Source organism: Misgurnus anguillicaudatus, chromosome 22 (genome assembly GCF_027580225.2).
Source record: "Misgurnus anguillicaudatus chromosome 22, ASM2758022v2, whole genome shotgun sequence".
Lineage (NCBI taxonomy): Eukaryota > Metazoa > Chordata > Actinopteri > Cypriniformes > Cobitidae > Misgurnus > Misgurnus anguillicaudatus.
In genome coordinates, this window is record NC_073358.2 from 27,946,298 (window position 1) to 27,955,728 (window position 9,431).

Here is a 9,431-nt window from a genome sequence, read left to right on the forward strand (position 1 = left end):
TTTTTTTTTTATATTTAATGCCTTAGAATTTTTATAATTCTCACAAAAAAACTTATACATGCATAAAGAAATAAGATATAAACAAACAAAATTCAAGCTCACCGAAGATAAACAGTTAGTGATGAAAGAATGAAAAAAATAATAATGTATATTATATATCTTATTAAAAGGTAGAAAAGTTATTTAGTGAAGAGCAGTGAGAGATTTTCTCAAAAACATGAATGACAGACAGGAGCAAAATTAGGTAACTTCCCCTTTAAGATCAAAGTCCGGATCCAATACACTGTTACACATGCGCTTTCTCTTTAAGCTGTTTTCTGTCTCTTAAGTCCTAAATGGTCGTGTTTATGAAGATTAGGGCTGGGTATTGGCAAGGGCCTCACGTTATGATACCAGTGTTTCCCACGGGATTTTGAGGAGACTGTGGTGGTGATGACGTCACCTGCTAATTAGCATATATGTGATGTCATCATGTCGTGTTTGCGTTTGATCTAGTGGCACCTGAAATATGTTTGTATCTGTATTTGATCTGGATATGCATTAAGATACATGGGTCTTTATACAATGTATTCCGATAGTATTAATACGTTGCATTTTGCGATACATTGCAATGCTTTTTCTTTTTTAATTAAAAATGTAAAAATAGAGCAGATATTTGTACTTTTTTTTAAAGCCAAAGTGCGCCCACACGAAAGCTGCAGGTGTTTTAAATTTTTTTGCAATTTTTTCACTCCCGCTAACTTCTGAGACATTGGCCGTATATGACAGACAACTGGACAGGACAACTACAGCAGCGGTGGAGGAGGTCATTTGACGCACACAGAGGGAGTATTAATAAAAAAAATATCGATAGTAGAGATTGAAATATTGATACACTATCGTGGAAAAAAGTATAACAATAGTTAGCTGTATCAATTTTTTTGCACAGCCCTGATGAAGATACTTGCAAAGATGGGAAATATGTGTTTAAGGCAAATAAAGTGGCAAAAATCTTCAGAAACTTAATGAGCAGCGGATGCGCGACTTGCGCGCTCCTCTCACACAAAAACAGTGAGTGCATATAGCACTGTTGCCTGTGTTTCAATGGCTTAAAATCACTTGTTTTAAAACTGCTGTGCATAAATAATTGTGTACAAAGTTTTAGTGACCACGCACACGGCAACGTGAAGTGGGCGCGTAACGTCGAGACAATAATAGTCCAAAATCTCTAACGGTTAACAAATTTCTACTGGTTTATAATATCTACCGGTTTATCGCCCACCCCTAGCCATCAAGACATTTTATCTACATACTAAAGAAATGATCAAATAAACAACACATGTTATGGTGCCTGTAATACTTGCAAAAATGTGATAAAAAAGCTTTATGAACATTAAATATCAACTTCAAACATTTCAAATGTTGCACCACAATAAATAAAAAATCTCTTGCATGAGACCGGTGGAGTGTCTGAAAGATCTGAGAACCGAGAAACACCTCAGAGCATGTGTGAGCAACATGTTAACAACAGATACAGATGTACCATGAAGAGTGTATCCAGATAGGTGGGATGTAAATGAGAGCACAAGGGAGGACATATAGGCAATGTGTGTGGTATCATTTGTGTAAATAGTAAAAAAAAGGACATACATTGCACAGTACCTGTCGTGTACTCCGATGGACATGGTGTCTCCTCTATGCACAGGGTGGTCCATGCCCAGGCACAAAACCCCAGAACACCTGCAAAACATCAGAAGAAGAACAACAACATAAGATATGGAGACTATCAAAAGAAGTATATATGCCTATTTTATTAGGCTATTTTATTATCTGGCTAATTCGAGTATAGGATGAAATTGCAAGAATGACTATAGTCTTTAGTGCATATATTATAAACACATCAAAAATGTTTGCATGTTGCAAACAGCAAGTAATTGAAACACAAGTAATTCTGAAGATCGAAATTATAATTTTTTTGTTGATAAGGATTTGAACTAAACTTTGCAGGACAATGGAGTTAACAGATAGGTTAAAAGCATATGTTTATTTATAACCCAAAAGGGTTCTGTCCAATATTAGCCCAGCATTTAAGAGTGCACACTTGACTTGACATTTAGAATTGTCAAAAAATGTTTTATAATTTATTTTTTAATAAGTTTATAAAGATCCATTCTGTTTTTGTGCTGGTATACCCACAGTGTAAGCTGGGATGGGACAATGGCATTTAAGCATAAGTATACACACATGCTGCTCATTTTAAGCTCTTAAATATATTAAAACTGCAGCAAAAGTGTAACAGGATTTTAATAATATTGTGAAACAGAATCTTTCTTCCATTGAAAGCTGGTGACGGTGAACAAGCTTTAAGTGTGTGGTCCTGATTCGCTTAAAGCCTTCAGAGTAACCACAAGTAGTTACCCATTCCATTTCCAGGCAACAGGGCACAGGGGCATAAGACCACGAAAGCGCCGCACCCTGAGCCTCACCATGGAAAGAATTTCATCACTTCAATGGCTTGAAGAATTTTTCCTCATTGCCTTGGCAACCACTGTGTCTTAGCAACAGACAGAGGTCAAGATCTAACAAGGATAAGCTTTGCTAAACAACCTGAACAATATTAAACTTGATTTCCAAATTCAGTATCTTACCTAGTAGATTATAGATGGTATCAGCAGTAACAATATAAACAAACGGCTATCGTGAAACAGAGGTAATTTTTGGTAAACTTCCACAAAGAATCAATAACAACAAAGTCCTTTTAGAGTAGTTTATTTCTAATAACAAGCAAAATAAATAACAGGTAGACTACCTAAGTTCAATTCATAGCTAACGTGTAGCAAAAAACATTACTGCGTGAAATGAGTGTATATTGACCATGTTCACATGCACCCACATAATGGGATTTTGACAATGTTGCGATTATACTTTACCTCGTGTAAACACAATACTTTGATAAAAATATTGCGATTAAGCTCATAATTGCAGCAAGCATAATCATATTAAAACATGTGGTGTGGTGTACGCCGTTGCATAGTTGCGTGGTGTATGTATCGCATTTATACCACACTGACTGTAGTGTGCTTGTGTTTTTGGCATGGACCTTAAAGGATTACTACACTTTCTTAAAAAAAATGTACTCACCCCCATGTCATCAAAAATGTAAATGTTATTCTTTGTTCAGTCAAGAAGAAATTACGTTTTTTGAGAAAAACATTCCATATTTTTTCTCATGTTAATAGACTTTATTGGACCCCAACAGTTTACAGTTTAAATACAGTTTAAAATTGCAAACAATCCCAAACGAGGATAAGGGTCTTATCAAAATGATTGTCACTTTTGGAAAGAAAAATAAAAAATATAAACTTTTAAACCACAACTTCTCGTCTTGCACCAGCCATGTGATGCGCCAGTGCCACCTCACGTAATTGCATAAGCACATTGAAAGGTCACGCGTTACATGTGTGAAACACACATTTGCGGACCATTTATACAATTAACTGACAGAAAGACATACAATAACGTTGGAATGGTCCTCTTTCTCCACACTTGTACTAGGGCTGCACGATTAATCGAAAAGGAATCACGATCTCGATTCATACATAAATGCGATCTTCATTTGAAATTGCTTGCTTCACTTGCATATACAGTATTTCCCTGTATTCAGATGCTGCGTTCACATGTTTAGTATTTACTTTACAATCCAAGATACTATAATATCAGTCAAACTTGCTAACACACTCATACAGGGTGAAACCAAACCCTATTCATTCACCAATCAGACCCGATCATTTCTCTCCTGTCTTATGTCATTTGCTGCGTTCCGCTGTCACTCGCGTGAAGTATAACAAGGCGGCAGACCTAAACACAGTTGTTTACTTGGTGGATTTGGAGCGGCAATTTTCATAAAAAAGAGAGGATAAACAAGCGTCATTGTGGAAAATCCTGGTGGCGATGGAGAAAATGACGATGCAACAACATTGGTTCCAAAAGAAGGCAAGGAAATTAGTTACCTTCGGACGTTTCTAAATCAAGGCTGCAGGCTCCGGAGGTCGCATATGCAGGCTGTATACGTCATCAAGCCTGGTTCATTTCAGTAAACGGAGCATTACATTCGCAAGTCATAAACATACTACAACAATTTATGATTAACTAAAAATTGTAGTCAACTTTATAACGTTAATTGTTCATATTCTGAAATTATACAGTTTTTATGATGCACAGCATAGAAATGTGACCTCTAGAGCCTGCAGCCTTCAGATTAAGAAACGGACTCTGTCATCGCCAAGTTCCCCATTAGAAAGGGTTTTAGCACGAGGGGAACATTATAACAACATGTCTGTGTTTCTCTCTGTTGTCTTAAAATGTTGATCGTTTCGTCTTTTAAAGGTTTAGTGTTTTTAAAGTTTTAAGGTTGGCCAGTTTGATAGTACAAAAAGCACAGGTGCTATTTAACAGCTAACATATTTTAAATTACTCTAAAATTTAAGGGGTCTAAAATAAGGAAAAGAGACTTTATTATAACTGAAAGTCCTGTCGCACATTTTTTTTAAGTTAAGTGCATAATAAATGTTTTTGTAAAAAAAAGAGAATTGAGTGAGAGAATCGGGATCTCAATTCCCATGGAGAAAAATCGTGATTCACATTTTAGCATGAATCGTGTAGCCCTAACTTTGGGGGGATAGTTGCGCATACGTCATGCGTGACCTTTTAACGTGATGACGCATTACGTAAGGTCACGCTGGCAGGTCACACGGCTGGTGCAAGACGAGAAGTTGTGGTTTAAAAACATATTTTTTATTTTTCTTGCCGAAAATTATCATTGTTTTGCTAGATAAGACCCTTATGTCTAATTGGGGATCATTTGGAGCCCTTTGAATCTGTGTTGAAACTGTTTAAAATCAACATTTTGGATGACATGGGGATGACTAAATTATTATGATTCTAAAGGATTGGAGTAATCCTTAAAACATTAGGATGCAGCAGTCTGCCTTCATCCAGAAACAGCTCAAATAACGTGACAGCAGCATATAAAACAGTTACATTATTACTGTCAATGCTTCATCACAGCACCGAATAACGAAATATGTCCATAAGAATGTGTTTGTCCTTTATCGCAAGTTAACTAAAACAGTGGATACCATCATTTCTGTGCTCTTCATTGGGCTATGTGTGAATAATAAGCACAATCGTTAGGGAATAATCAATAAACAAATGCTGCATGTAAACAAGAGTGAAGAGGTGAGCTCCAGTCATGTAAACATCTTACTGCAATTAAGTCCTTACTCTGATTATTGGAAATAATCGCATTATTGGTGTACATGTAAATGTGGTCAATGTTAACTACAGATCGGCTGCCAAATCTCCCTTCACACAGCGGTGATCCATGATCGCTGTCTCCCCTTGTCTTTAGAAAACCAACATATCCGTTATTTTCGACTAAGTATTTGATCCAGAGTTCAGTTCAGCCACTAGCCAGACCATTAAACAGAGACCGGATGTCAATAAAGCGGTTATAGCAGCAATAACACAGCAAAAGAGACAGACGACGAGCGTATGTTTAGCACTGCAGGTAATATTGTCCATGCAAAACGCAGTGTTCTCTCTCCTGAACATGACCAGTTGATTTTTAAGAAAAATCTCTCAAAAGAGACCAATGCAGCACTTGTTTGACTTTTAGATCTGAAGTTGTGTGACAAATCAAATGCTTAAGTTTAACAGCTTAATTTTTTTAATTAATTTCTACCTCAGTGATTGTCTGAAAGACTTTGACTGTTGCTATCATAAGCTTGATTTTATGTGACATTTTGCCTCTAATCATTTTTACTTATTAAAAAAAGTGTATTTTGCAGTGTTAGTTTGATGTGGTAAGTTCCAATTGGGACAGAGATTGTGCCATTTTCAAAGAGTTTAATTAAACGTCCATGTTATATATTTTGTTTCATTTGTAAGTTATTTACGGCAACGACGTCACACACGTTAGGCTTGTTCGACTTCGTGTGGCGCTGCAAGAACCGACCGCCGGATGACGTCAAAGTACCGCGAGAATGATCCGAGGACGGCACTTTGACGTCATCCGGCTGTCGGTTCTTGCAGCGCTGCATGAAGTCGATCAAGCCTATAACAACAATTGCACGCGCGAATTTGAGACGTGAGGCTAATCGATTTAAAAGTTAAGAAAGCGCGTTTGGAAGTGAGAAGGAAAAGAGGACACTACACTTGGAATAAACTTCTTATTATCCTATTACAATCATCTGTAGTTTAGTAGACTATGCAGTAGCCTAATATTTGTATGAAATTGTGAAACATTACCTGGTCATTATCTTTGGAGTACTAGAGTGGGAAATTACGACAGTTGCAAGTATTCTCCAGCGACTCTAGGGGTCGCTGTTTGACAAAAACGCCGAATTGCATAGAGCGGCTTTAATGAACTGTCCAATTTACACCCCTAGTCAATAGGCAATTTTTAAATCTTAATTACTTTTTTAATTTAAATAAACAATTCATCACCATAACCTATATCAACTTCCCTCCGATTTGAAATGATTCAGACCTTGTAACCCCTTCCAAAAAAAAAAAAAAAAAAAAACTGCATACTCAACTGTCAATTTAGCAAATGTAATTCCACACAACTTAACCACTTCAATGACTAAGCATACAACCTTATGTCATACAAGTTTCAAAACTGGAGAAAATTTTTGGTTGCATTATTTTGTAATGCACTTAACATTACCAATATTTTCATTCTTTGCCAGAACAATGTGAAAAACAAAGCTCTGCGTGTGGTATTGGTATTAGTCATAAACACATTTCTACACGTGCTAAACCACAGCCCATAACCACAGCCTACCAGAAAAAATGCAAGTCTGACATAAACTAGTTCAGCTCTGCTCTTAATCATTTCACGTACTTCAAATATCTGTAGTTCGTCTACAAATCCTCTGGTACTTTCCAAATGAAACACTAAAACCTATTTCTTTGGACAATAATAAGAGAAGTTGCTTATTACCTCAAATACAGTCCTGTTTAATAAAAGTATAACTTGTAAAATACTCTAAAGCCACATGCTTGATTATGATATCATCTTTATGGGGAACAATACATCTATAAAATAAAAAGTAATCTTCATAAGATCAAAAGAAAACGACCAGAGAGGAATGTTTATTACTGTTTCCACTACTATATCTTAATAATAATAATTGGATAAGGAAAAACGCTTCTCTTCTATCAAGAAATGTGGAACTGTAATCACAAGACTCATACTTTAGGCTTTTTGTGCCTCTATTTCACTAAAAGGCTGTTAAAAATAAAGAAGTGCTTTTAGTCATGTCAAACCATGTGCTTCCTTCCAGCTAAAACAAAGTATTAAATGAAACAGCCAGGACAATGAACAATACAGGACGTCCTCCGAAATAAGCATTCAGTCAGAGGTCTCTGATAGAAGGGCTTGTTTTTAGCCATCAAGTGTTAAGTTACTGTTGTCATGGCATATGAGCGCATGGTGGCCCTTTCAGTCCCCAGCTGCCTGGAATCACGCTCTTAATAATTGGGCTTATCTCTTTTCACGCTCTGACAGCTGGAGTAGATGCCCACCGAGTATCCGGATTTTACTTAGTTATTATCCAAAGCCACAGTGGTGTGTTTATCATAGGACTTGTCTTGCTAAAATGGCCTGATTCATTTTGGCTGTCAATCTGATATAAGATACTCCCAATCCATACAGTAATTAATGGTAGACAGCAAAACACATAAATACGGAGATATAACCAGCACTACGGTTAATAAAGTGAATAATGTACAATTCTCGTTAAAAGAGAGTGGATCAGATTTTTTTAATGTTTAAACCAAAGTACAAAAAAATGAAATGAGTGGTAAAGGAAAAAATCCAAAACACAAACAATGAGGATAGCGCCCTGTACACAACGAGAAGCAAATAGAAACGGAGAAATTACATCTAAGGTATCTCGTGTATTAATAGTGTCTGGTTTTATTAGGGGGTTTGTAGTTTAATTGTTAGTTGTGCCAAAGAGTTTGAGGTTGTGGAGGAGACACTTGGCGACATGTCTACTCATGTTCATGAAGGAACTGGCAAACTAACCACTCGCAAAACATGTCATACACCCACTTTAAAAGCAGTGTAGTAATAGAAGCAAAGCTGCGATTGGAGAGCCATGCTTCAGGTTTTGTCCGGTCTTAAAAAGCGAAGCTGTCTGTTGAAAAAAGGACAAAACCTGAAGCATGGCTCCCCACTCGGAGCTCTGCCCCTGCCGCTACATTTAGCTTAAGCTCACAACAAGCTACTTTTCGTAATGATTTATTTCTGTCTTTACGTATGTGATAGTGACATGTCAGTTTGACAAATATTATACCAAAGCAATAAACTTTTAAAAGCCATTTTTACTTACCACAACCTCTGGAATTTACCCTTGTTTTCTTCTTAAACCCCCAAATCCACTCTGCTCATGGACCTCACTAAGCCCCTCCTCTCTTGTTTTTCCATTGGCTGTATCCTCAAGGGAATCTACGCCATTCGCGCTGCTGAATGGCTTACTTCTACGTCAGTCAAATCCCGACACTCAAAACTTCCGTTACCAAAAGAAGTTCATGGCGCAAGGATACGGGTAATGATTGGTGGATTCTTCAGCCGTCTAGAGGCGATGACTGTTGATTGGATGGTGCTGTATTAAATATCACTCTGTAACATGAAGCATAGTTTAGCATTACATTATTGTTCACAAATATAGAGTTATAGTTTAATTTGTAAAATATCTATTTAAATACTCTAGAAAATAAGTATGTCCACGACTCCAAGATAATGGATGGATGCGTGGTAGATTTAATTATAGACAGTTAAGTTATTCTTAAATAATTAGACAGTTTATTGTAATAAATAACAAATTCACGATCATTAAGTGTGTATTTTAATTATTAAATTACCTACAAATAATTACGTAATTTTTATTGTTTGTATTTGGCTTTATGTTTCATTGCAAAGAGTTTAATTTACCATTTTGCGCTCACACTACATGTCTAACTTTCTCACTATTTGACCCAATACAACTGCACTCTCCAGTGGATGAAAAGAAGAACATCATCTGTCTGTCTGTCTATATGCCTGCCTTGTCCGTCTATCTATCTATCTATCTATCTATCTATCTATCTATCTATCTATCTATCTATCTATCTATCTATCTATCTATCTATCTATCTATCTATCTATCTATCTATCTATCTATCTATCTATCTATCTATCTATCTATCTATCTATCTATCTATCTACACTGAATTATCATAACCAGCCTCAAAACGCTATGCAAATGCCAAATGTAAATATACTGACTTTGCTGCATGCATGGTTTAAGCCACAACTAGGGTCGCCCCAGTGAATCTCTGCCATTTCCATAATTTCTGATCATAAATGAAAGCAAGTTGCAAGAAAAGAGCACACAACTAAA

The 9,431-nt window shown here is 36.4% G+C and overlaps 1 protein-coding gene across 4 annotated transcripts in view; it reads right to left on the minus strand.

Annotated features, from left to right (window-relative positions):
- The window catches only part of klhl13 (kelch-like family member 13), a 71,451-nt gene extending 62,024 nt beyond the window's left edge, over positions 1 to 9,427 (minus strand). Inside the window, exons 1-3 of one of the 4 annotated variants that reach the window (XM_055199750.2) lie at positions 9,317 to 9,427; positions 8,382 to 8,671; positions 1,642 to 1,719 (exon numbers count right to left, since the gene is read on the minus strand). In XM_055199750.2, coding sequence (XP_055055725.1) covers positions 1,642 to 1,694 — 53 coding nt within the window. In that variant the 5' untranslated portion in view covers positions 1,695 to 1,719; positions 8,382 to 8,671; positions 9,317 to 9,427. Of the gene's footprint in view, positions 1 to 1,629; positions 1,720 to 8,381; positions 8,672 to 9,316 lie in introns of all 4 variants that reach the window. The other 3 variants (XM_055199749.2, XM_055199753.2, XM_055199752.2) reach the window with 3 other exon arrangements.
- Between the last annotated feature and the right edge of the window lie 4 nt (positions 9,428 to 9,431).